This window comes from Rhinatrema bivittatum, chromosome 3, assembly GCF_901001135.1.
Source record: "Rhinatrema bivittatum chromosome 3, aRhiBiv1.1, whole genome shotgun sequence".
Classification (NCBI taxonomy): domain Eukaryota; kingdom Metazoa; phylum Chordata; class Amphibia; order Gymnophiona; family Rhinatrematidae; genus Rhinatrema; species Rhinatrema bivittatum.
Genome location: NC_042617.1, coordinates 281,510,094 through 281,537,304, shown reverse-complemented (window position 1 = coordinate 281,537,304; position 27,211 = coordinate 281,510,094). Strand labels below are relative to the sequence as shown.

General features: G+C 46.7%; 1 protein-coding gene across 2 annotated transcripts in view; it reads left to right on the top strand.

Annotated features, from left to right (window-relative positions):
- PRIM1 (DNA primase subunit 1) overlaps positions 1-27,211 on the top strand; it is a 92,745-nt gene that overhangs the window by 14,686 nt on the left and 50,848 nt on the right. For both annotated transcript variants that reach the window (XM_029594847.1, XM_029594848.1), the window contains 6 exons: positions 5,802-5,908; positions 6,211-6,284; positions 13,164-13,300; positions 19,630-19,688; positions 25,382-25,491; positions 26,041-26,132. In XM_029594847.1, coding sequence (XP_029450707.1) covers positions 5,802-5,908; positions 6,211-6,284; positions 13,164-13,300; positions 19,630-19,688; positions 25,382-25,491; positions 26,041-26,132 — 579 coding nt within the window. The remainder of the gene's footprint in view (positions 1-5,801; positions 5,909-6,210; positions 6,285-13,163; positions 13,301-19,629; positions 19,689-25,381; positions 25,492-26,040; positions 26,133-27,211) is intronic.

The window sequence follows — 27,211 nt, the reverse complement described above, 5'->3', positions numbered from 1 at the left end:
CCCCACAGCTGTTGCTGGCAGATCGAAGACTCGCAGAGCCCCGGGGGTCCCAGGAGCCTCTGCTGCGGGAGGAGGAGGAAGACCTGGAGCAGGATCCAGATGAATCAGATGATTATTTTTTTTTTCCCCCTGGATTTTGTCTTGCTTATACATAAGGCTTTTTTGGCAAAAAAAGAGGCTGGATGTCGTCCTCCCAAGGGCCAAGAGGCTGCGTTTGGCTCGATCTGGTGGGGTGACCAGAATTCAGAGTGTACTGGTTCATCAGTTGCCTTTGGGGAATACAGAGAGCTCGGAGGCTGATTATCCTCTGGCTGGTATTCCATCTGAGGTGGATTCTCATTTGAGCAGCATGGACCCAGATGACACTTGGTGGAGGGAGATGATCCGAAGGTGGTCCACCTCTTTCGCCGGGAGGAATTGTGACCCTTAATACCATGTGTTCTAAATGAACAGGGTATTAAAGAGCCCCAGGATGTTCGGACCAAGAGGGAGTGGATCATGTCATTCAGGGCTTGAGGGGGCCAGCAAAAGCGTTCCCTTTCCACAAGTCAGTGAAGGAATTAGTGCTTCATGATTGGGAGACTCCAGATACAGGTTTGAAGGTTGGCAGAGCCATGGAGAAGCTATTGCTGGAAGGCACTTTGGATCTCTTGCGGATGACAAAGGCAGGATGCTTCAGTTTCTGCAGTGACGAAGAAGACTACAAGTCCGGTGGCGGGATCGGCAGTGCTTAAGGATATGCAGGCTAGGAAGTTGGAGGTACACCTCAAGAAGATTTTGGGGGTGTCGGGCATTCACGCTGCTGTATGTAGCAATTTTATGTTCTGGGTCGGATTGTGCTGGGTACAACAATTGCAATCCGATAAGTCATTATCCTCTGAGGACGCAAAGCAGGCCGAGAGACTGGAAGCCGAGGTAGCCTATGGTGTGGATGTGTTGTATGATTTCAGGCGCACTTCCTCTAGATGTATGATGTCTGCGGTCTCTGATAGAAAGCTTTTGTGGTTAAGGAACTGGTCTACGGATGTTTGGTCCAAGTCTCAGCTGGGATTGCTTCCTTTTAAGGGGAAGCTGCTTTTTGGTGAGGACTTGGGAGGAGCTTAAGAAGCTTCTCAGACACCAAAGGGCACAAGTTACCAGAGGACAAGCCGAAGGTCGGCAGAAGTTTCTCTTTGACAAGGGCTCATTTCCAGTTGAACCAATGTCCCTGACGGTCTCATCCTTCGGGAGGAGGTCAGAGACAAGGGTCCCAGAGGCAGTAGTCTTGGAATCAGTCCTTTCGAGGCCATAGACCAATCAGAAATGGTTAGGGTCAGGGATCCTCCGGTTCCAAGTCCTCCCAATGAAGCGAGCCTGGCCTGCTCCTCCATTCTGAGAATCTGAGGTAGGTTAACATTTTTCTCGAAGAGTGGGCCAAGATCATGTCAGATCGGTGGGTCCTAAGTGTGATAGAACAAGGTTACACTTTAGAAATTGCATGTCCATTAAAGGATTTGTTTGTAAGGTCCCCTTGCACTTACAAGCAGAAAAGACAAGTGGTTCGAGAAACTGTCAGTCTGTTTGGGGGCCGCCATCCCAGTGCCAGTCAAGGAGCAAGGTTCTGGAAGGTATTCCATTTATTTTGTGGTCCCAAAGAAGGGCAGCACTTTTTGTCCAATTCTGGATTTAAAGAAGGTGAATGTGGTACTCATGGTACCTCATTTTTGGATGGAAACGTTGAGGGCGGTGATCGCTGCAGTGCGCAAAAGGGAGTTTTGGGCTTCTCTAGATTTGACAGAGGCATATCTCCACATTCCCATTTGACCGGACCTTCAAAGGTTTCTAAGGTTCATGATCCGAGGAGATCATTTTCAGTTTTGCTTTACAAAGGTGATGGTTGTAGTGGCTGCAGCTCTTTGGCAGGAGGGTGTCCTGGTTCACCCGTATTTGGACAACTGGTTGATTTGTGCAGTGATAGGGGACCTTTGTCATTGGGCGGTGGCAGTAGTGCTGCAGCTGGGTTGTGAATTTGCACAAGAGCCAGTTGATGCCGTCTCGAGTTGTGGAATTCCTGGGATTGTACTTCGACACCAGGTTCGGGAGATTTTTTTTTTTTTTTTTTCTTACCGAGGAGCGGATTGTCAAGATCCAGGGATAGGTTCGCAGGTTGCTAAACAGGACAGGTCTGGGATTATTTTCAGGTTCTTGGGTCTATGGCTTCCACTTTGGAATTTGACCCTTGGGCATTCGCTCATGTGTCCATTTCAGTTGGCCTTGCTCTCCAGGTGGAACCCAGTATCTGAGCAATTTCATCTACTGCTGCCTCTTATGGAAAACACGAGGTCAAGTCTGGATTGGTGGTTGTGACAGTTTGGCCTGTGGAATGGCCTTGGAGGTCCTGAGTTGGATAGTAGTCTCAACTGATACCAGCCTCTCCAGTTGAGGGGGGCTGTGGATCAGGCTGAAGGGTGCAGGAGCACTGGTCTCCAGAGCAGACGTCACAATCCATCAACCTTCTAGAGACTAGAGCGGTGTATCTAGTGTTGCAGGCCTTCCTGCCTCTTGTTCGGTGCAGACCAGTGAGTCTTGTCGGCAATGCAACGACTGTGGCTTACATCAACCAGCAAGGCAGTACCAAGAGTCGGGTAGTGGCGCAGGAGGTCCAGGAGTTAGTCCACTGGGCAGGGCGTCATCTGGAGATTCTGGCAGCTTCTCACGCAGAGGGATTGTGCAACATGCAGGCAGATTTCCTCAGTTGGCAGCAGTTGGATCACTGGGAGTGGGAGTTGTCAGATGAAGTCATGCTCCTGATGTGTGGCAGGTAGGGAGTCCCTTGCATGGATCTCATAACAATGTGGAAGAATGTCAGTATTCTGTGGTTCTTCAGCCAAAGGAGGGAGCATGGGGCAAAAGGAGTTGATGCCTTAGTCTACCCATGGCCACAGGGGATTCTCCTGTATGTGTTTCTGCCGTGGCCGCTGGTGGGCAAGGTCTTGTGAAGAATAGATTCATTTGGGGCAGATAGTTCTGGTGGAGCCAGAATGGCCTCGTCAGCCATGGTTCGCAGATTTAATCAATCTCGCAGTAGACAGTTCACTACGTCTGGCTCATTTCCCCAACCTGCTGTGCCAAGGTCCCATATTTTTGGATCAGGCAGATCGCTTCTTTCTCTCTTGGCTTGGCGTTTGAGAGGAGGTGCCTGAGAGAAAAGGGTTATCTGGAGAATGTTTTCACTTTGTTACAAGCAAGAAAGAAGTAGACTTTCTTGGCATATGTGCGGGTGTGGAAGATGTTCGAGGTTTGGTGCAAGGAGCATATTGTGAATCAGAATCGAGCTTCTGTGGCTCATATTTTCTTTTTTGCAACAAGGTTTGGTGAAAGGTTTAGCTTTTAACTCTTTAACGGTTCAGGTGGCTGCCTTGGGGTGCCTTAAGGCAAGGTGCACGGGTGCCTTTGGCTGCGCATCCAGATGTGGTGTATTTTCTGCATCCCCCGGTGCAGAAAATATGTCCCCCATGGCGCCTAAAACTGGTTCTTAAGGTGTTATGTGGGGCACCATTTTTGAGCCGCTGTGCAGGGCGACTTTGAAGGATCTTACTTTAAAGGTAGTTTTTCTGGTGGCAGTTTGTTCGGCTAGGCAAATTTCGGAGCTACAAGCCCTTTCATGTAGGGATCCTTTCCTAAGGATTTTGGATTCGGGGGTCTCATTGCGTACAGTGCCTTCTTTTCTTCCAAAGGTGGTTTCATGCTTTCACTTGAATCAGTCTGTGGAGTTACTAGTCTTTCCAAATTTGGATAGTATGGTTGCTTTGGATAAGGGGTTGAGGTGTCTGGATGTGAAGCGAGCACTGTTGTGGTATCTGGAGGTCACTAATAGCTTTAGAGTGTCCGATCATCTTTTTCATTCTCTTGAGTGGTGCGAAGAAAGGGCAGAAAGCTTCAAAAGCAACCATAGCGCGGTGGTTGGAGGAGGCCATGGTTTCGGCGTACATTTGCCATGGGGTGGTCAGTGCCTCAGGGTCTGATAGCTCACCCAACTCGTTCGCAAGCGGCATCCTGGGCTGAATGTTACTGTAGCCACGAGATTTGTAGGGCGGCTACTTAGAAGTCATTGCACACTTTCTCCAGGCATTATCGTCTGGATGTTCAGGCTCCATAATACGTGAGCTTTTGTGAAAGTGTACTTCGAGTGGGACTCTCGCAGTCCCATCCAGTTTAGGGAAGCTTTGGTACATCCCAGGAGTCTGGACTGAGCTGGGTATGTACAAGCAAAGGAAAATTGGTTCTTACCTGCTAACTTTAATTCCTGTAGCACCACAGATTAGTCCAGAGTCCCATCCGGGTCTGGAGAGTCTGCCTGATCTGTGATTTTTGTATATAAGCTGAAGGATTTTCAATTGGCTTTTTCTGACTCAGGTGATGGTTGTACATTCTGACTAATATGTTTATAAGGGTCATTCGGATTAAGTGGTTCCTTCTCCTACTGCTCATTCGGCAGGAGTTATTTGATTATGTTGAGTTTTTGGGATACTTTTCTATCTTTGCTTGGATACAGGTCAATACTGATGGACTGCAGGTAGCACACCAGGTTAAGGGTCAGTGTTAGTAAAATTTTCTCTGTCTCCATCTGCTGGAAGGGAGGCAAAACCCAGGAGTCTGGACTGATCTGTGGTACCACAGGACAAAAATTAGCAGGTAAGAACCAATTTTTCTTTTTCAAGACAGGACTCATTCAACAATTTCTTAATTGTTATAATGCCTTTTCTTTGCCAAAGTTTAAAATTTGCATTTTAAAGCCCGGAGGCTTTCCAAGCTATATTTTCTGGATGTTCAGCATTGTGAAAGTGCAGGATTCATATAATACTATATCATTCTGCCTGCTGGTTATCATTTTGGGTAGCAGTATGTTTGCCAGTGTGTCAAAAATTCAGTCTCCTATGTCTAGCCAAATTATACATGTCTATGTCAGAAAAAGCAATACATCCTTTTTCCCAGGTAGTGTTATTTTTGATAGTCATATTCTTGGATTCTCCCTCCCCCTCATAAAATAAAAGATGTATTATGTGATGTTTTTCAAATCTCTTCCATAAAGCCATATAAATACAATATTTATTTTGGTAATAAAACCATATTGCATAGTACCTCTCTACCAAACATCGATAAAGGCAGATTTTTCCAAGCCACAAACATTTTGTGTATACTCCTAATAGGGTTTTAACATTTTTACATAAATTTGTTCAATCTGCTAGAATATTTATTCCCAGGAATTTTGTCCATTTCATTTCCTACTTTAGAGGAGATGGTACCAATTTTCTTTTGTTGCAGAATCAAGTGGTATTGCCACCAATTTTTCTAATTGTATCTTTAATCCTGCAAATTTCCAGAATTGTTAAATTGCCTTTATTACATTTCTGAATACCTTTCAGAGTTATGAATTTAGCAACAGCATATCTGTGAATACTGTGGATCTCAGATCTTGTGTTTAAAACAGGGCTTTCTCTGAATGAATCCTGGTTATTCTTCCATGAGCAAAGTTTTTCTAGACCTTATTTCATCTTTGAGCTAATATTTTTAAAACCTGATTCATCAGTGAAATTGGTCTTTATGAGGATAGGTTGTGGTGGTCTCTTCCTCTTCCTTTTATTTTATTTCACTGTTACTTAACATTCAATAAACTTTGACCTAGCAATTTATTTCTTAAGATTCAATAGAAGTCTGCCCCATACTGTGGTGGAATTTATTTGCTTTCTTTTCTTGTGAGTCTCCAGTGTTCTTTAAGGGAAAATAAATTGTTGATCTGAACAACTCTTCCTTATTTGCAGCCCAACCAGCATAACACTTTAAAGTCTGGGGCCTTCCAGGCCCAGGAGAAGGAGCTGGTGTTTGACATTGACATGACGGATTATGATGATGTCAGGAAGTGCTGCAGGTAAAATTGAAACTTGCCCTTTGCTACAGTATGGGTTACTCTTAGAGCAGGGCTTCCCAAACCTGTCCTGGTGATTCCCCTACCCCCACTTGGTTGGCTTTCAGGATATCCACAATAAATGTGCATGAGATAAATTTGCAAACATGGGAGACCTGATATGTGCAAATTTAGATCATGTATATTTATTGTGGATACCTGAAAACCCGACTGGCTGTAGGGTCCCTTAGGACAGTCTGGGAACCACTGTCTTGAAATGCTGAGTAAAAAGTGCGCTCTCAATCCCTGCACAATTGTCGTTGCAGCTCAGCAGACATCTGTCCCAAGTGCTGGACCCTTATGACCATCGCCATCCGTATCCTGGACAGAGCATTGAAGGGTAGGGTCCTATGGAGCACTCAGACTGGCTGTAGAATTTACGTGCGCTTGTGTTCTGCCCTGCTTGGATTTAATTTGTGACCCCCGACTCCTGCTTTTGTTGTCCAAGTGTGTTGAAGTAGTATTTATGGAATGTGAGAACCAAGGGCTCCTCTTAAATTCCTTTTTTCGTGTCCTTGCACCTATTCTTGCTGCCTTTGTCCAGTCGATGGCTTCAGTTGTTACATGCTGCCAGGGCACATCTGCCGATTTTACCTTTGGTACACTTACAATGACCCCTAGTGTCTGACCACAGAGTAGCATTGTGCAAATGTTACCAGACCAATGATAAATACAGGACCCTAGAGTAGCACTGTTACTATTGCTACTAGTCATCTCTGTAGTTCTACCAGATATCAAAGTATCAAAACTTGGAGCATTATTAATCCTGCATCTCAAGCAGTAAATTAGAAAATTTAATACAGGTAATTTGTAACTTAAATCCTGACAGGCCCAGATTGGGTAATCCAGGAACCTTATTATAAACACCACTGCGGTTATAGGCTCGTGTTTTAAATTAAATTAATACTGTAGAGCTTCTTATATTTTTGGAAGGCATTAGCTGACTGAATGCAATAAGAATTCTCTGCACAAGCTGGTTATTTCAATAACTAGGTCCCTGAACAGTATCCAGCATCATAACTGTTAGGATAGCCATGTTAGTCCAGTGTAACAAAAAAATGACAGGAGTCAGGTGGCACCTTATAGACCAGTGGTTCCCAACCCTGTCCTGGGAACCCCCCAGCCAGTCCGGTTTTCAGGATATCCATAATGAATATGCATGAGAGAGAATTTGCATGCACTGCCTCCATAACATTTATTTATTTATTTATTTATTTAGCATTTTTCTATACCGACTTTCCAATAACAAAATTATTGATCAATTCGGTTTACATTTTAAACAATAACAACAATGACAAGTAAATGTCTTACAATGAACAGGTCGAATTAACTTGGATTAAGATATATGGGGGTAATAACATAATTAACATGAGCGGTGCCTAATATAGGCTAGAGGCTGGGTTTTAATGATAGACTGCCAAAGATAATAGACTGCCAAAGATCATGTGATTTCTAGAGAAGATCTATATAGTTCTCTAGCGTGTTACCACTGAGGGGATATTGGCAGGGATATTTCGCAGGTTGATGTTATGGGAAAGCTTGGTTGAATAACCAAGTCTTGAGCCTTTTTTTAAATGTAGTGGAGCATTGCAGTGATCTGAGCTCTGATGGGAGAGAGTTCCAGAGTTTAGGCCCAGCTGTGGAGAAAGCTCTTTTACTTAATGCTGACTTCATCGGTGGAATTTGAAGGTTGTTTTTGTAGGCTTGTCTCACTGGTCTGGAGGATGTGTGGAGTTGGAGAGGGAATGTGAGCTCGAGTGGTGCCAGGTTGTGTATTGCCTTGTGGGTTACTGAGAGCACTTTGAATAGTATTCTGAATTTGACGGGAAGCCAGTGTAGGCTTTTTAAGATGGGTGAGATGTGGTCTCTTTTGTTGGACTTGGTTAGGATCCTCGCTGCAGCGTTCTGCAGCATCTGTAGCGGTTTTATGGCGTTGGCAGGGAGACCCAGTAGAAGAGAGTTGCAGTAATCTATTTTCGTGAGAATGATTGCTTGTAGAACTAATCGGAAGTCTTTGAAATGTAGGAGTGGTCTCAGTCTTTTTAAGACTTGTAATTTGAAGAATCCATCCTTTACAATGTTATTTATGAGTGATCTGTAATTCATTTGGTTATCCAATATAACTCCTAGATTTCTGACTTGTGGGGTTATTGTTAATTGAGTTGACAAGATGGTACTTGGAAGTGTGTAGGTTCCGTTTTGGGAAATGAGGAGATATTCTGTTTTGTTTTGATTAAGGATCAAGTTGAGGTTAGTGAGTAAGTTGTTGATGGCTTGTTGGCAAGAGTTCCAGAAGTCCAGAGTTTTTTGGAGAGATTCGGTAATTGGAATCAGTATCTGAACATCGTCTGCATATAAGTAGTGGACGAGATTCAGGTTGATGAGGAGCTGGCAGAGTGGCAGAAGGTAAATATTGAATAAGGTTGGAGAGAGTGATGATCCTTGTGGGACTCCTAAGTTGCAGGTGACTGGTTGAGATTCTTCCTTGTTGATCTTGACCTTATACTGTCTGTTCTGTAGGAACGATTTGAACCAGTTGAGGGCCTCATCTCTGATGCCAATTTCTGCCAGGCGATCTATTAATGTGTTGTGATTGACCGTGTCAAAGGCTGCTGTTAGATCTAGGAGGATGAGAAGACACGGTTGTTTGTTTTCAAGTTTAAGTAATATTGTGTCCGTTAATGAGATTAGGAGGGTTTCAGTGCTTCGAGATTGGCGGAAACCGAACTGCGATGGGGAAAGAATTTTGTGGTCGTTTAGGTATTCTGTTAGTTGTTTGTTTGCAACTCGTTCTAAGATTTTTGCGATGAATGGTAGATTAGCTATTGGGCGAAAATTGGCTGGGTTTTCAGGAGAAAGATTAGGTTTTTTTAAGAGTGGTTTTATGATTGCCATTTTTAGTGGGTCAGGTACAATCCCTTGAGAGAAGGAGCAATTTATGATTTGTGCGATGGGTTTGGATATGATTTTAGCACAAGAGATGAGGAGATTGGTGGGTATGGTATCCTGAGGGTGAGAAGAGGGTTTGAGCTTTTTTAGTATATTTTCGATCTCTAAGGATGAGGTCGGTTCGAACTCCTTAAGGCTAGCCTTTTGTGATGAGACTGCCGCTCCAGGTATTACTGGCGTAGTGTAATTATTATTGTTATTATTAATTGACTGAGTTAGTAGATTTGGTATCTTGTTTTTGAAGTATGTTGCCAGTTCTTCTGCTTTGCTTGCTGCTTTATCATCTGGTATGGATGTTGGTAGGGGTTTAGTGAGGGATTTTGCTTGGTTTAGTGAGGGATGAGACCAAAGAAAAAAGCGCTCTAGGGTCGAAAATGAAGTGGTGGATTTTTTGTGAGTAAAAGTCTTTTTTTGCTTGGAGGATGGATATTCTGTAATGGTGCATCATGGTTTTGAATGCTGTGATGTTGGTGTATGTTGGGTTTTTACGCCAGTGTTGTTCTTTTTTTCTGAGATCCTGTTTTAAGGATTTTAGTTTTGGTGTGTACCAAGGTTTTCTGTTGTCCTTGTTTGCTTGAGGAGCTTTGGTAATAGTTGGGCATGTAGTATCGGCCACTTTTTTGGTAATGTTGTTCCAGGACACAATGGCTGAGTCCGCGTTAGTGAGGTCCAGTTGGTTAAGTTCATCCGATAGGCTGTTGCTGAGAATTTCCTGGCTGCACATTTTCTTGAATTGGATTGTGTTATTCTGCTTATCTGGGAGTGTAGGTAGGTTTATCTTTAGTGTTGTGTTGATCAGCTTATGGTCTGACCAGGGAACTGGAAGGCATGTGGGGTGAGAAGAAAGGGTAAGTTCCTGGTTAATGAAAATGAGGTCCAACGTATGACCAGCTTTGTGGGTGGGTTCCTTAATTATTTGTTTGAAACCCATGCAGTTTAGTGTGCTTAGGAGAGTTTCACAGCTGTGAGAATGGGGGGATACATCCACATGGAGGTTGAAGTCCCCCAATAGTATCGCTGGTGTGTCGGAGTTGATGTGTTTTACTATATTTTCAACCAAAGGTGATGGATCGGTTTCGAGGTATCCTGGGGTGGCGTATGTAAGCCCGATTTGAAGGTGAGAGGATTTAAATACGGCAAATTCTAGAGAATGTGAAGATATTGAAGTTTGTAGTGACATTCCTAGTGTTTTTTTTGCTGCCAGAAGAAGACCTCCTCCTCGTTTTTTGAGTCTGGGGATTGAGAATATGTTGTACGAGTGAGTAGGGAGTTGGTTGATTGTAGCAATGTCTTCTGGTTTTAACCAGGTTTCAGTGATTGCAAATATGTCTGTGTTTGTTTCCAGCAGATAGTCATGAAGCAGGTGAGTTTTCTTAGTCAAAGACTGTGCGTTCAGCAGTGATAAGGTGAAAAGTGACAGTCCCAGTAGTTGGTTTAAAGGTGAGATGACAATAGGGATGAGTCTTTTTTGTAAAGAGTGTGGTAAGGCTTGTTTTTTTGCTGCTGGTCTCTTGAGGTTGTGGATGATGGGGATGGATGAGATCGCCATGATTGGTTTTGTAACTGAGCGCTGGATGGTTGCTTGTTGAATGAGCGCTGGTTGCTTGTTGAGTGAGCGCTGGATGGTTGCTTGTTGAATGAGCGCTGGTTGCTTGTTGAGTGAGCGCTGGATGGTTGCTTGTTGAGTGAGCGCTGGTTGCTTGTTGAGTGAGCGCTGGATGGTTGCTTGTTGAGTGAGCGCTGGTTGCTTGTTGAGTGAGCGCTGGATGGTTGCTTGTTGAGTGAGCGCTGGATGGTTGCTTGTTGAGTGAGCGCTGGTTGCTTGTTGAGTGAGCGCTGGTTGCTTGTTGAGTGAGCGCTGGTTGCTTGTTGAGTGAGCGCCGGCGAGAAAGTGCAGACTGGGCGCTGGGTGAGATCTGGATGGCTGCTTACTAAATGCGCGCTGCCATGGCTCACCGAGATGAGTCGGAGTAAGAAAGAGTTACTGGAATTCTTTGGATAGATTTGGTTTAGGGGCCTCACAATGCAGGCACAGGTGTTGCTGCTCTAAGGCGTGTTAGAGGTATTAGTCTTTTGCCTAGGAGAAATAGAGGCTGACTGCTATAGGAATAGGCCCTGGGGCACTCCAAGGGGCTACACTAAGGGGCACACAAAGGGGCAAGCCCCTTTGTCGCGCTCCTTCGGCGCGCGGCGTTCGGCGCGCGGCGCTTGGCTGGATATTGATTTAAAACCCTTCACGGGCTGGCTCCTATTGGAGGAGCTGTATCGGTGGGCGGGACTATTGTTCGCTCACCTCGTGGCCTCGCGAGAGGCTTGTCCCTGGTCCACCTCCCCTGGCTCCGATGGGCCTACGCCGATCGCGCGGGGAGGGCCGACCCGGATCAAGGGGGCAGTGCAGGGCGGCGGCGCCGGCGAGAAAGGGTCGCCTGCAGTCGTTTTCGGCCCTTTAAAGGGCTCTGGGGAGGCGTCGGGGCTTCCGGGGAGGGCTTAGCTGTGCCCTTCCAAATGCGGCTGCTTTTTTTGTTTTTTGTTTTTTTTTAAATTCGCCGCGTTTTTGCAGCTATTTCCTCACCTCGGGGCCTCGCGAGAGGCTTGTCCCTGGTCCACCTCCCCTGGCCCCGATGGGCCTACGCCGATCGCGCGGGGAGGGCCGACCCGGATCGAGGGGGCAGTGCAGGGCGGCGGCGCCGGCGAGAAAGGGTCGCCTGCAGTCGTTTTCGGCCCTTTAAAGGGCTCTGGGGAGGCGTCGGGGCTTCCGGGGAGGGCTTAGCTGTGCCCTTCCAAATGCGGCTGCTTTTTTTGTTTTTTGTTTTTTTTTAAATTCGCCGCGTTTTTGCAGCTATTTCCTCACCTCGGGGCCTCGCGAGAGGCTTGTCCCTGGTCCACCTGCTTGTCCCTGGTCCACATGCAAATTTTCTCTCATGCATATTTGTTGTGGATATCCTGAAAACCCAACAGGACAGATTTGGGAACCACTGCTATAGACTAACCAGTTTATTGAAGCACAAGCTTTTAAGGACATGCATCTGACGAAGTGGACACAATTCTCATGCTCGTGCTTCAATAAATTGGTTAGTCTATAAGATGCCACCTGACTCCTGTCATTTATAGTTGAACATTGGGAGGTTGTGAGTTTTTTTCCTGCCATATTTCCATTCCCTGACACCCTCTTACACAATGGTCTTGATATCAGCTTTATTGATCTTGCACTACAATAGTACATCAGAATGATAAATAATAGATCACTCTTAATCCCTCAGTAACCTATACTGTAATGTGTTATATTATTCAGTAAAACAATTTGATTGGATATGAAATATGTACAGTATTTTTACCTGCCTGCAAAGCGTCTATCTTTCCATCTACATCTTTCCAACATGTATGGCTTTTTACATCTGTCATTTTTCCCTATTGTATAGGGAAAATGGGGAAAAACCAGCTGCAGGTGGCTGAGAGGAGAAAGCTTATTGCTAAGACTATAGTGTGCTTAGTGTTCCCAGCACAGGGGAACACCAGATACTGAAGAAAACTCCAGCAGAGAAAGCACAGTGGGGAGGGAGTCTTGGATATTCAGGACTGAGAACACACACAAGAAATAACTGCATGTATCACAAACAATTCATGGCCAGGCAAGGGTGGTGAACGGAGGGGGGAGGGATGGAGGGAGCTGATTGGTGAGTCAGTATGGGAAGACAGGGTAATATATAAGAAAAACTGTTCATACAGTATATATATCACAGACCCTCATCCGGTCTGTGATATATAAAGCTCTTGTGATTTGGCGCAGTCTGGTCTACTGCTCCTGGTAATAAGAACATAAGAAATTGCCATGCTGGATCAGACCAAGGATCCATCAAGCCCAGCATCCTGTTTCCAACAGAGGCCAAAACCAGGCCACAAGAACCTGGCAATTACCCAAACACTAAGAAGATCCCATGCTACTGATGCAATTAATAGCAGTGGCTATTCCCTAAGTAAAATTGATTAATAGCCATTAATGGCTATTAATGTTTAAAATGGAGTTTGTGCCAACCTCTTTAGATCTCAATAAGAAAAAGGTTTAAAAACACATTTTAAGTTGTGTTGTATGATGCAAACATTCCAGTACCTGGAGGGAAAGGAGCAGCCGATAACACGCAAAGTGCAACCATTTCTAAATTCATCGTGGATATAGCAGCAAAGACTGAGGCTTTTTTTAAAAATAAATAAATAAGAGAAAAGATGTGAGTGATCTGCTTTAGTGCTGAATAGGCCTTTCTTTGTTCCCCAGAGGACTTTGGCTTTGAGCATCGCTTGTGGGTATATTCGGGAAGGAGAGGTGTGCACTGCTGGGTGTGTGATAAGTCTGCTCGGCAGCTGTCTCAGGCAGCTCGCTCTGCGGTGGCAGAGTATCTTAGTCTTGTAAAGGTACGTTTCTGTGCGGCTTTATTTCATGGAAAGTTTGTCAATCTGCTCCTCGCTTAGAGATATGGGTTATCTGCATGGTAAAAACTGAAAATACTTTTTCTGCTTCTCTTTCCTCCTCTTCCCCCCACCCCCCCCTCCCCTCCCCACACACACACACACAACTAAAGTTCATTCAGGGGCAATTTTGAAAACTACATGTACTTTCCTTTCAAAACTTGCCTATGGAAAAAGTACCTGCACAGAGTTGCACTTGACTTTTATTATGGATATTTTTTTTCTGTCGCCTCCCCTGACTTAACCCTGCCTCTGAGCCTACCTGCTTTCCTCATAGATAAAAGTACATGTGGTGTTGGTCCTTCTGCGTATTTACCTGCGTACAGATAGATGACCTATTTATCTGGGCAAATAGCTTTTGAAAATTTCCCTGCCCTTGGGGGGGGGGGAGTGAATCTTGCTTTGTCTGAGGAAGTTGTATTTCAGCATTTGCTTTTTTTTTTTTTTTTTTTTTACTGTTTTTGTGATATTGACAACTGTTCAATAAATCTTCAAATAAAAAAAAAGAAAATTGCCCTGCCTGCAACTTGGCTGGAGGGAAAGAGCCATTCCTGTTCATACCCAGATCAGTCTAGACGAGTGAGTTTATGCATCCCTACCAGCAGATGGAGGCAGAGAACAAAAACTTTGAGGCACTGCTACATAATAGAGTGCCACCTACAGTCCCTCAGTATTTCTCTGTCTCCAGCAGATGGTGGTGGTGCAAACCTGTAGTCTATTAGTTTACTTTTTTACTTTTTTTCTTTTTTTTTTTAAAGTTAGAGTAGGGAAAAAAAGATCCAGAGCTCCCAGAGGTGTTAGTTACCTTCATGGGCCATCCCTCTGGTTGAGCAGGCGGGTTGATATTCCCAGCTAGGCTTGACCCTTGATTCCAGGTGGAGGGAAAGCCAGGGATGGTGGTTCCCTTGCTCCCCCTGAGGGGAGCCCCAGAAGCAGGAGAGTATCTTTCTGTCCTTCCTTGAGGGACTGGGGAGGCTGAGGCCTTTCAGGGTCATCTGTTTGGTTAATTTTTTTCCTTGCTGCGGTTTGTGGTTCAGCATCAGGGGGGGAGGAAAGACTCACGTGGCTTGTGCTGTCAGTTCAGCACCCGGAGCCCAAATAGTGGTGCGGCTACAGTGGCTTTATTTTTTCTCCTGCTTGGTTTATTTTTAGCCGCACCGCGCTCACCACACAGACTTCTGCTGAGTGTGGAAAATCCTGTCAGGCCTGCGGGGGGAGGCATTCTCACCTCAATGCGGCCCTCTCTGCCCGAGTTGTATCTCTGGAGGCGATGGAGCTTCGACACAGATTCCTGGGACAGGTGTTGCACTCTGGGTGCAGCAGGCTTGGGGAGGGGGGGGGGGGGGCTCAGAGATGGCGGTCATTTTAGCTCTACGTGACAGGAGCTCTGACTTGGATGTGGAGAGCAGGGATTCCCCTCTCCCCACTTTCTCCTGTGGTTCAGAGATCGGATGGAGGTGGAGAGGAGCCAGCACATGCAGGAAAAAGACTCTGGGACCATGGAGCAGGTGACCCGTGGTGGCTTTTCTGCGGATTTCGTCTTGCTGATGCACGAGGGCTATCTCACCTGTTCAAGAGATGGTGAATAAGTGGCCAGCCTCTCAGCCGGTCCGGACTGGCCTTAAGAGACCTCGGACTGAGGCGCCTGCATGGAAGGGGGGCATTTTGCGTTTGTTGGGTCTCAAGCATTTCCTTGGTGGTGATACTTCCTCTGAGGATTCAGAGGGCGATGATCCGCAAAAGGACTAGGCCCTGGCCAGGGCACGGAACAGGGGGCTGCATTGCTGGGGGACCTGGATATGGATGAGGTCCCTTTGGAAGGAGATGATCCTAGGGTTAGGTTATTTCGTAAGCATGAATTGCGACCGTTCATCTCTCAGGTTCTGGAGGAACTGGGGATTAAGGTGACACAGGAGGACTCTGACATGGGAGGGGGTAAACCCAGTGTTGAAGGGTCTACGTGGACCACCGAGGACATTTCCCTTGCCAAAGCAGGTGAAGAAGTTGTTTGACTGGGAGTGGGATTCCCCGGAAGCCAAACTGAAAGTGGCCAGGGTTATGGCCAGGTTGTATCTCCTGCCTGAGAGCATTTTAGAGATGTGGAAGCTGCTGAAGGTGGATGCGGCAGTATTGGCAGTCATGTAGAAGCCGACCATTCCAGTGGTAGGGTCGACAGCTTTGAAGGATGTCCAGGATCGGAAGCTGGAGATCCTGTTGAAGAGGCTATTTGAGGTCTCAGCTCTGAGCCTGAGGGCTACAGTCTGCGCCAGCCTTAATGCAGAAGGCTTGTTTGTGCTGGGTGCAGAAGGTGCAGGAGTCTGCTGGAGATACCCCTAGGGATGCCGGCCAGGATGCTTGCCTGGAAACGGGTGTGGCTTATGTGGCGGATGCCCTCTGATTTGCTTCACACTTCGGCTAAGGTACATGGTGTCCACGTGAAGGGTTCTGTGGCTATGCAATTGGTCGGTGGATGTTTGGTCGAAGGCACAACTTGCTAATCTGCCTTTTAAGGGGCAGTTATTGTTCCGTGAGGACCTGGAGAAGCTGATGAAGCATCTGGCAAACTCTAAGGGAATAGGTTGCCCGAGGATGATAAGGGTACTAAAAAGACCTTTCCGTCTCACTTCCATGAGATGAGATTTCATGCCAGCAGAAGTTCGTCCAGTTCTTCACAGAAGCAGGGTTCAGGCCAGAAAGGGTTCCGGACAGGTGTCTGGAGGTACCAAGCCTGCCCAATGAAGGCAGGCTGGTCCACTCCTCCTTCGTGGCTGTTGGAGGAAGGTTGTCCCGTTTTTACGAGTAGTGGATCAGAATTACCTCAGGTCAGTGGGTGCTGGAAGTAATAAGAGAAGGCTACACATTACAATTTTCTAGACCACTCAAGGAGGCCTTCATAGTGTCCTGTTGCGCTTTGCCCGCCAAGCGAGCAGCAGCTGCAGGACACTCTGCTACGCCTGCAGCGATGGAAGCCATTCTCCCGATGCTGCTTGAGAAGCATGGTCAGGGAAGGTATTCCATGTACTTTGTGGATCCCATGAAGGAGGGCTCGTTTCGGGCCATTCTGGATCTGCAGAGGATCAATGCGACATTGCGGATTCCACGTTTTCAGATGGAAGCATTATGATCAGTGATTGCAGTGGTGTGCAAAGGGGAGTTCTGGTCTCTCTCGATCTGACGGAGGCATATTCTCATCAGGGCAGATCATCAGATTCTGCGATTCACTGTGCTAGGAGAGCGTTTTCAATTTCGAGCTCTGCCCTTCAGATTGGCTATGGCGCAGAGTACGTTCATGAAGGAGATGCTAGCAGTGGCGGCGGCCCTCAGAAGAGAGGGGATACTAGTTCATCCTTATCTCAACGATTGGCTCATTCGGGCAAAGTTGGAAGCGGAGTGTTTTGCCTCCATTCGGCGAGTGACAGAGCACCTGGAGACCCTAGTCTGGGTGATAAACTGGGCAAAGAGTCACCCTCGTGGGCAAGGTGTTTCTCACCCTGGAAAGGATTTTCATGTTGCAGTTGTAAGTGGTTCGTCTGAGGGACCTGCCTGTTTCCAAGGTCTGGGATTATTTGCAGGTACTAGGGTCCATGGTTTTTACACTAGAACAGGTGCCTTGGAATCTGATGTCAGAGGAGTTTCAAGTGCTGTTGCTGCTCTAGGAAGAGGCCAGGACCAGTTTCTTGTGGTGGCTATCGTGGTCCAGTTTTGAGAAGGGAGTGGATCTGGAGGTTCCGACTGGGTGTAGTGACCACGGATGCCAGTCTTGGCGGTTGGGGAGCGGTGTGTCAAGGATCGATGGCCCAAGGGCAGTGGTCCCCGGAGGAAGCATCCTGGTCCATCAACCATCTAAAAACAAAGGCGGTACAGAGGGTTTTGTGTTTTTTTTCTCCCTCAGATTCAGGGCTGGACGGTACATGTGTTCTCATACAATGCAACAACTGTGGCCTATATCAATTAGCAAGGTGGAACAAAGAGTTGTTTGGGGGCTCAGGAGGTTCATGAGCCCTTTGCCTGGGTGGACTTCATCTAATGGCTCTAGCAGCATCTCACACAGCAGGCGTAGACGATGTGCAGGCAGACTATCTCAGCAGGCAACAACTTGACCCAGGAGAATGGGCGTTGTCGGCAGAGGCATTTGTGCTCCTTTGGCTCAGGTGGGGTGAACCCCAGTTCGATCTCATGGCAACAAAGAAGAATGCCAAGGCCATCAAGTTTGCGCCCTCCAGTTCAAAGACTTTGTACATGCTAGAATCTCAATTTTGGTCCTGAGAGTCTTGTGTGACCCTCCTTTCGAACCTTTAAGGCTGTGTTTTCTAGTGGAGACTTGCTCGGCGAGACGGATTTCTGAGCTCCAAGCCTTATCATGCAGAGAACCCTTTTTGTGGATTTCCAATTATGGGATCTCGTTGTGGGGCAGTTCCTTCCTTTTTGCCCAAGATGGTGTCGACCTTTCGTCCGAGCCAGACCGTGGAGTTGCCGGGTTTTCGTGTTCGCTCGATTGTTTCCCATGTGAGGGAGCTTCATCTTTTGAATGTGTCAAGTTCTCTTAAGATATCTCAAGGTGACTATTTTATTTAAGGTTTTTATATACCGGCATTCATGATACAATCACATCATGCTGGTTTACAGTTAAACAGGGAAGTGCATGATAAACTAAAAACTTGAACTTGTGTGAAGAAAGAATGCAGTTACAATGAACAGGGATGGTCAAACTAGGAGAAGAGAGAAATACAAGAGGAAAAATTAACATCAGAGAGAGTTATTTACAGTGAACTAAAATAGCTGCATTATAGATATTGATGGGGTGAGATTTAGGTAGAGTCCGGAAATGCTTGAATGAACAGCCAAGTCTTAAGTCTTTTTCGGAAGGTTGGGAGGCAAGGCTCCTGTCAGAGATCAGGAGGAATGGAATTCCATAATGTTGGCCCAGCTGTTGAGAGTGCCCGTTCTCTTAGCGTTATATGTCGAGTGGTTTTGGTATGGTGTACCTGAAGAATTTCGGACCTCGGACCACCTTTTTGTGTTTAGTGGACCAAGGAAGGGTGGCAAGATGACAGAGTGCAATTTTTCGTTGGTTGAAGGAGGCAATTGTTTCAGCCTGAGGGTTTGCGGGTGCCTTCCACTAGGGCTCAGGCGGTCTCTTGGGTGGAATGTCAGTTGGTGTCACCATAGGAAAATTTGTGGGGCAGCAACGTGGTCCTCTTTGCACACTTTCACTAAGCATTACTGTTTGGATGTTAGTGCCCCAGAGGAGGGCGCCTTTGGGGGAAGTGCACTGCGTGCAGGTCTTTTGGGATCCCACCCAGTGTAAAGAGGCTTGGGTATATATCCCTCTTGTCTGAACTGATCTGGGTATGAACAGGAAAGGAAAACTGGTTCTTACCTACTAATTTTCGTTCCTGGAATACCAAGATCAGTCCAAACTCCCAGCCCATTCTGATTTATGATTATTTTTTGAAAGATCTCTCCTGATTCTGATGCTGCTGGTGATGCAGAGTTTAATTATCTTCTGCAGAAGATAACTGTATATAGTTCTCGCAGTTTGGAGATTTAAATTTTTTTTTCTTTCTTGACCATAGTTCAGGGGTCAGTTTGGTTGGGAGTTCCAACTTGTTCCCCAGCTCTTTTAAAAGAAGAGATCCTGGTGGTTTGGGTACAGTTCAATACTGAGGGACTGCAGGTGGCGCACTGAGTTATGTAGCAGTGCCTCAAAGTTTTTGTTCTCTGCCTCCATCTGCTGGTAGGGATGCATAAATCCACTTGTCTGGACTGATCTGTGCTATTCCAGGAACAAAAACTAGCAGGCAAGAACCACTTTTCCTTTAATTGGCACCCCTGTGGGCTGTCATGAATGATGCTCACTTCCCTCCACTCCACTTGGGAACTGCTACTTTCTACTTTAAAAAAAAAAAAAAAAAGCCTAAGCATTTACTTTAAAAATAAAATATTATGAAACCTGGTATGAACTTCTGAAATACTGTATCTCAGGTTGATTCTTCCAGCTGCCCAGGACACCAAGAATAGTGAGAAGGGCTACTAGGTCAGAGTCCTATGATCATAAGACTGTATTTTCATAGAAGGGGTGTGGAAGCAGCGTGGCTGGCTCTGGTTCAGATGCTCTTGCAGTGGGTTGGTGTCCAGTCCACTCTGTTCCCTTTCCATTTTTGAATACCCAAGTACATTGAATGTGCCAGCTAAGGTATCTGTTCATCTGCTGCAGTGGATAGCAGTGTTGCTTGGTTTTGTTTGCTCTGAAATCTCCACTTGGTTCTTTTCAGGGCGGAGAAGAGGTCATTAAGAAGGTGCAGCTTTCTGATCCCATCCACCCTTTTATCAGGTTAGTCATGGCAAGCCAGAATGACGAAAGCAGATGATTTTGGTGCTCGAAAGGAAAAAATTTGGGAAAAACCACCAAAACAAGAAGAGAAAAATTGCATAGAGCCACTTTAATTCAAACTGGAAACATTTTATTTTTTTTGCTGGTGACCCATTTTTCCATAGAGGTATGTTTTATAGCAATTAAAGTAGATCAGGAGATGAGATGGGGAGGAGTGCCAGAGAGGTCAATTTTTGTCTTTCATTCTGGTGCACAGAGTGCAATAAACTTGAAATGTAAAGTAATATGAATTTTTTTGGTTTTTTAACTTAGCTTCACAAAAATGTTCTCCCATGGCCTTGCTATTGTGTGTTTAGCAGGTAAGAACCAATTTTCTTTTCCCTGTACGTACCCGGATCAGTCCAGACTCCTGGGATGTACCAAAGCTTCCTAGAGAGGGTGGGACCTGGAGAGTCCCGCTCACAAGACACTTTCCCCAAAAGACCTGGAATCAGAAAATCCCAAATCCAATCAGTAATGCCTTGCAAAAGTATGCAGCGACTTCCAAGTCGCTGCTTTGCAAATCTGCAGAGACACCAACTGAGCCTTCGCCCAAGAAGCGGCCTGAGCCCGCGTCGAGTGGGCCCTCAGGAACTTGACAGCCCTTGAGAATGTACGCCGACCCAAGAGCCTCCTTAAGTTACCTGGCAATAGTTGCTTTAGAGGCATGGGTACCCTTCTTTGATCCAGTCCATAAAACAAAAAGATGAGCTGACCTCCTGAAATCATTAGTAACCTTGAGATAGCGAAGCAAGGCTCTGCGGACATCCAACAGCTTAAGCTCCTGAGCATGCTGCATAGAATCATCCATGTTCAAACACCGGAAGCTCAGTAGTCTGATTAACATGAAAAGCAGATACCATCTTTGGGACAAAGGAAGGAACCGTACGCAACGTGATCCCGGAATCAGATATTTGAAGAAATGGATCCCTACAGGACAAGGCTTGCAATTCCGAAATTCTCCTGTGGAGCAGATGGCCACCATGAATACCACCTTGAGAGTCAGATCCTTAAGGGTCGCCTTCCGAATTGGTTCAAATGGAGCGTCACACAATACCCGCAGAACAAGATTAAGGTTCCAAGGAGGACATACTTTTCGCACCGGAGGACGCAAATTCTTAACACCCCGAAGAAACCTCTGTACGTCCGGATGAGAAGACAAGGAATAACCCTCAAGCTTTCCTTGTAAGCAGGCTAGAGCTGCTACCTGCACTTTAAGGGAATTAAAAGCAAGACCCTTAGCTAAACCCTCTTGTAGAAAAGACAAGACTTGAGAAATCGAGGCTTGAACTGCATGAATTCCCCGGTTGGTACACCAAGCTTCAAACACTTTCCAGACTCGAACATACGAGAGGGAAGTAGACTGTGGCCTAGCCTTTAATAATTATTTATTTATTTATTTATTTATTTAAATCTTTTTCTATACCGTCGTTAAGGTGGGTACCATCACAACGGCTTTACAGTAAGGCACAAAAGTAATGCTATTAAAATCTATCAGTTTACACAGGTGCCATTAGGTTCGGTAACATAGTTTTTAATCAATGTTAGTTGTTAAATGAGTGTGAGCACTATCATGACCAGTCGATTCTATAGCAGTTTTGAGTCTAGGACTCATTCTATAAATGTAACTTATCTTTAGTGATCACTGGTTCTGGATATCCTCTCCGCCTCAAGAGACGGCTCTCAAAAGCCAAGCCGCTAGACAAAAGCGATTTGCCTGGTCGGAAAATACGGGACCTTGACGGAGAAGTTCCGGAAGATGACTCGGGCACAATGGACCGTCCACCACTAGATTGACTAGATCTGCGAACCACGGTCGACGTGGCCATTCTGGAGCCACTAGGATCACCTTCCTGGGGTGCCTCTCTATTCGGCGCAATACTTTGCCCACCAGAGGTCATGGCGGAAAAACATACACCAAGACTTTCCGAGGCCAAGACGCTACTAAAGCGTCAACTCCCTCGGCCACGTACTCTCTCCTGCAACTGAAGAACCGAGGAGCTTTCGCATTGAGCCGAGTTGCAATCAAATCGACATGGGGACATCCCCACCTTCTCTGGATGAGCTGCATCGTGGACTCCGCCAACTCCCACTCGTCTGGATCTAAGCTCTGACAACTGAGGAAATCGGCCTGAACGTTGTCGATACCTGCGATATGAGAAGCCGCTAGCTGAATAAGTACCGTTCTGCCCATTGAAACAACTCCTGCGCTTCCAGTGCCACCCCCTGGCTCTTGGTCCCGCCCTGCCGATTGATGTAAGCAACCATTGTGGCGTTGTCCGACAGAATCCTGATCGAGGGGGAGAAAGGATTGAAGTGCCAGCCGCACCGCCCTGGTCTCCAACCGATTGATTGGCCATGAGGCTTCCACTGCCGACCAAGTGCCCTGGGCCGACTATCAATCGCAGACCATTCCCCAACCAGAGAGACTGGCATCGGTAGTGAGAACCACCTTCTCCGGAACTTCTAGACTGACTCCACGCTACAGATTGGAAGACTATAGCCTCCACGATAGGCTGTTCCGTGCCGACGCATCCAACAAAACTGGTAAATGAAAAGCCTGCGACAGGGGATTCCATTTGTCCAACAGGGCCCTCTGAAGTGGACGCATATGTGCAAAGGCCCACGGTACCAATTCCATCGAACCCAGAACCTATAGAAAGTCCCAGGCTCGTGGTATCTTCAACGCCAACAAGCATCGAACTTGTGACTGTAGTTTGAGTATCCGCTCCTGAATGAGAAATACCCTGCCTTGGCTCGTGTTGAAACGAGCTCCAAGGTATTCTAGCACCTGGGACGGCTCCAAGTGACACTTCGTCCGGTTGACCACCCAGCCAAGAGACTCCAAGAGGCGAACAACTTTCTGAACTGACGAACGGCAGCCATCCAACAACTTCTCTCGAATTAGCCAATCGTCGAGATATGGGTGCACAAACACCCCTTCGCATTGGAGCTGCCGCCGCCACCACCATTACCTTAATGAACATGCGAGGAGCCATCACGAGACCAAAAGGTAGAGCCTGGAATTGGAAATGTTGGCCCAACACCGCAAACTGCAGAAACCGCTGATGTTCTGGATGAATTGGGATATGCAAGTATGCCTCCGTCAGATCCAGGGAAGCCAAAAACTCCCGAGAGCGGACCGCCGCAATTACTGACCGCAGAGTCTCCATTCGAAATCGTGGAATCTTTAAGGACATGTTGACCGATTTGAGGTCCAAAATGGGTCGAAACATTCCCTCCTTTTTCAGGACTACGAAATAGATGGACTAACGACCCTTGCCCTGCTCGTGAGGTGGTACTGGGACCACCACTCCCAAACCGTGCAACCTGCGCAAAGTCTCCTGAACCGCCCGACGCTTCGCTGAGAACCCGCAAGGGGAGACTGGTCACGACCGCCGAACTCATAATACGCGACAGCGAACATCCCAAGTCATACAGCGCATCTGCCATGTACGCGACAGATGCCTCCACGCAATCTGCATCCGACGTGTCGGGACCAGGAGATGCATCCTGGAAATTCTGCACCCATCTCACATGCTCTCTGCATAAAGCCTGAACAAATGGCAGCCCAGAGCCCCAAGGCTGCACTCTCAAAAACCCTCTTAAGGTGAAGTTCTAACTTCTGATCCTGGACATCCTTGAGGGCAGCGGCCTCCTCCACCGGAATCGTCTTTTTTTTTTTTTTTTGTGACTGCGGAAACTGCCGCATCCACCTGCGGAAGCGCAAAAAGCTCCGAGGTCTGTTCTGGCAACAGGTAGAGCTTGGCCATAGCCCTACCTACCCTAAAGCCGGAGACCGGGGAATCCCACTCATGCTCAATCAACTGCCGCACCGACCGATGATATGGGAAGGCGGAAGAAGGAGCCTGAAGACTGTCCAGAACGGGGTCCGCACCATCTAATTCTGGAACCTCCTGAGGGGGTTTTAAAACCCAGCTCCTCAAGGACCTGCGGAAGCAGAGGTGCCAACTCCTCCCTCCAGAATAACTGGAGAATGTTGGGATAATCCCCTTCTGCCACGGATGGCATTCCAGTGTTATCACCTGGGTCCAGAGAAGTCAAATCCTGTGTGGAGGAGCCCAGCACTACACCTGCCGGAGGGGCCGGGACCTGCAAGCCCCCTGCCGCCGCCCCCCCCTCCCCCCCCCCCCAGAGCTGGGCACGATCAAGATGCCTGAGTCCCGAGGCCGCAGACCCAGATCCTGAGGAGCCAAAGACCAAGGTGAGCCCCCTAAACCCTCCTGCTGCGCCAGATAAGCCTGGTGCAGCAGGAGAATAAAATCCGGAGAAAAAGGACGCGAACCCAGAGGCAAAATGGGGATCTGGTCTCCCCCAGGTCTCTGAGGTAAAGGACCTGGATGACCTGCCTCTCCGGAGAGCCCCTGCACATTGGGGGGTCTGGGGTGAACCGGGGAGAGCTGCGGTGGCAGATCTCCCTCCCCCTCCAAAGATGGTGGCGCGCTTGAATCCGGCGCCAAAATGGCCGCTGTTCCCGTCTCGAGGGAGCTGGCAGCTCCGGGGTACTCGGTAGGCAGAAAAAATGGCCAGACTGTGGCAGCCATGTGCTTATTCAAGTGCCGGCGTTTAGCAACTCCCAGGAGGAGTACACGCCCCCCACCCCCCGAAACAGCTCGAGCAAATTCCCAACTGACTGAGACGCGCTGGGACCGCTGCACACATGCGGCAAGCCAAGCTGCAAACCATGCCAGCAAAGGGAGAAAATTTAAGAAACTAAAAAAAATTGCTAGCAAAACCGATGCGACTCGGTGGGGGGGGGGGCCGCCTCAGGGCCTTACCCTTCAGCTGACTTCCTGTTCTTATGAAGAAAACTTTTTTTATTTTTTTTAAACTTTAAAGAAGTTAAAGCTAAACAGTCACAGGGAGATTGCCTCCTAAGCTGAAAGGAGCTGTCCAGCACAAATCAGATTTTTGAATAAGGAGGCAATCCCCTGAAAGGAAAAAGAGTCTGGAAGCCGCACGGCCGGCCTCATGAGGGGAGGGATCTGGACCACCAGATGTGCACCTCACGGGCACCAAATTGGACCTTAACTGGTCCACCTGAACCAAACAAGGAATGATTCCACAAGGAACCAGTCCCCTGGGAGAAGGCTCATCGAAAAGGAGAAAAACCTAAAAGCCAAGGGTAAAGAAAAAAGACTGCAGGTTTATGCACCAGCCATCTGCTGGAGACAGAGAAATACTGAGCTACTGCAGGTGGCACCAGGGCTTTTCAAGCAATGTCAGCGAGGCTTTTCTCTGTCTCCATCTGCTGGCAGGGATGAACAAACCCAGGAGTCTGGACTGATACAGGTACGTACAGGGAAACATCTACCTTACATATATCTAGAAAACCTGAGCCGTTTCTGGTTCATTTGCCTCAGTTGTTGAGTTTTACCTGACTGCTGCCATCACTGTGAAGCCCCAGCTCTGCAGTCTGACCTTGCAGATTTGTATAAAACAGGACCGGCATGAGTGGTGCTGCAATCTTTAAAAAAAATTTTTGTGGCCACACATAAGTGGGAAATATGTTCCCAGTTTATCTGCTGACTGTGCTCAATAGGGGTCCATTGACTTCTGAGGAGCAAAATGCTATGGACCCATGCTGGTGAGCATAGGCCTGTTTCCCTCAAAATACTTTGCTTCTTCTACAGGAAGTCTCTTAAGGTGGTAGAGGATTACTTTGAAGAATATGCCCTGGTGGGTCAGGATATTCTGGGAAGTAAAGAATCCTGGAGTAAAGTTTTAGCCCTTCTTCCTGACAATATCCTTTAGATGGATGGGGGCGAGAAGGAGCGTGACAGCTGCTGGACATGCCGATGGAAACATATGGTCGGAGAATGAATTTCAAAATGTTGTAATGAAGAATGTCTGGTCTAAAAGTACTACTGAAGACCAGCCTAGTAGCTCTGTTGGTGCACACTTCTGTCAAGTGTAAGACCTGGGTTTGCCCTTTAGTTTTTTGGGTTGGAAATGCTGCTAAGTAGTACTTGCAGGACCTAAAGGAAGAGACAGACAAATATTGCTCTTAAAGTGACAGCTGGTGATCATCCAAAGGGAAAACACTACAGGAAGCCCTAGAGAACTGCATCCTCTGACAGAGGAAGCTGATGTAGTACTTGGGCGTGTGTAATGGGATGAGCATAATAGAAAAGAGAGAAAATACTAAAGGCCATATGTGATGACTTCCTGAGAAGAGTTGACTGGGGTGGAGTAAAAAAATGGTTGTGTATACCCTTGTAATTTGGAGAGGGAGGATAAAAGAGAAATTGCCATCCTGTACTTTCCTACATGAGTCCTTGACATCAGTTACTGGTTCGCGAAACTCTTCAGAAAGATTTCCAGAGAGGGCGCAGTTCCGTTCAACGCTGGGAGCAACTGAAGAAAGCTGTGAAAGATCACCAGGTGAGTGATGGTGGTGGACTTGCAAAGCAGGGATGAGATCTGGGGGATGCTTAACCTGGCTGTGACACCTATGTCGATAACTGTGTGGTCTTAGGGTAAGAAGGTGCTCTATTGATAAGCAGGATAAAGTCAGCCACACAAGTGGATATCATCATTTGACAGCAATGAGAAGGAAAAGCTCTTTTGGAGCTCTGAAAAACCGCAAAGTGTTTTCTGAGCATGTGCACGCCTTCCCATTTGCACAAATCTGCAATCCTTTTCATCTGCTTCCATGAATGGATCTGTATTTTGCTTATCAAACTTTTTTATGTAGCTCCCTTTATTTTTTGCTTCTCAGTTTAAATCTTTAGTTTTTTTTATTTTTGTGCATATCCAAAAAAATAATTAAGGTTGGTTTTTTTTTTTTTTTTTTTTTTTTGTTCAAAATTGAGTTGGACTTTGCTTTTCTTGTCTTTGCTATGCCAGGCTTCAAAACATGTCCTCTATGTGAGGTGAAGGTGTCCCTAACAGATTACTGTGATAGGTGGTGCCTAAGATGTCTAGACCTGCTCATAATTTGCCAGATTGCACTGCCTATGTTTATATGTTCCCAAGGGCAGGAAAATCTAGGAGCCACACACTTTGGAAATTCCTGCAGTCAACTCAGACATCAACAGGGAAACAAGGAAATCCTCTCCAGCTGGCTGACTTTTGCTTTAATCAGAAGAGTCTGTCTCCTTTCATTTTCAGCACCATGATTTGGAGCAGTCTAAAAAAAGATACCCTTTTCCCTCAGCAAAGAGGGAAGTAAATTGCACTCTTCAGTGCAAAAGGACACTAGTTTCATGATGCAGAGAAAAATGTCTTTTAATGCGTAGGATGCAGGAAAAGGATCCGTTTGGAGAATGCTATCAGCTGAATTTCTTTGGTGTAGATATTCTATTAGGTGCTATAAATTAGCAAAGACGATGGAGCCTTATTGACATCAAAATCATCTTGGTGCCAAAATTAATTTCTCAACTCGGAAAAGCTGAAATAGGCAAATTTAGATCAGACTTCACATATAGAACATATTATTCCACTAGCTATGCCAGTTCTTG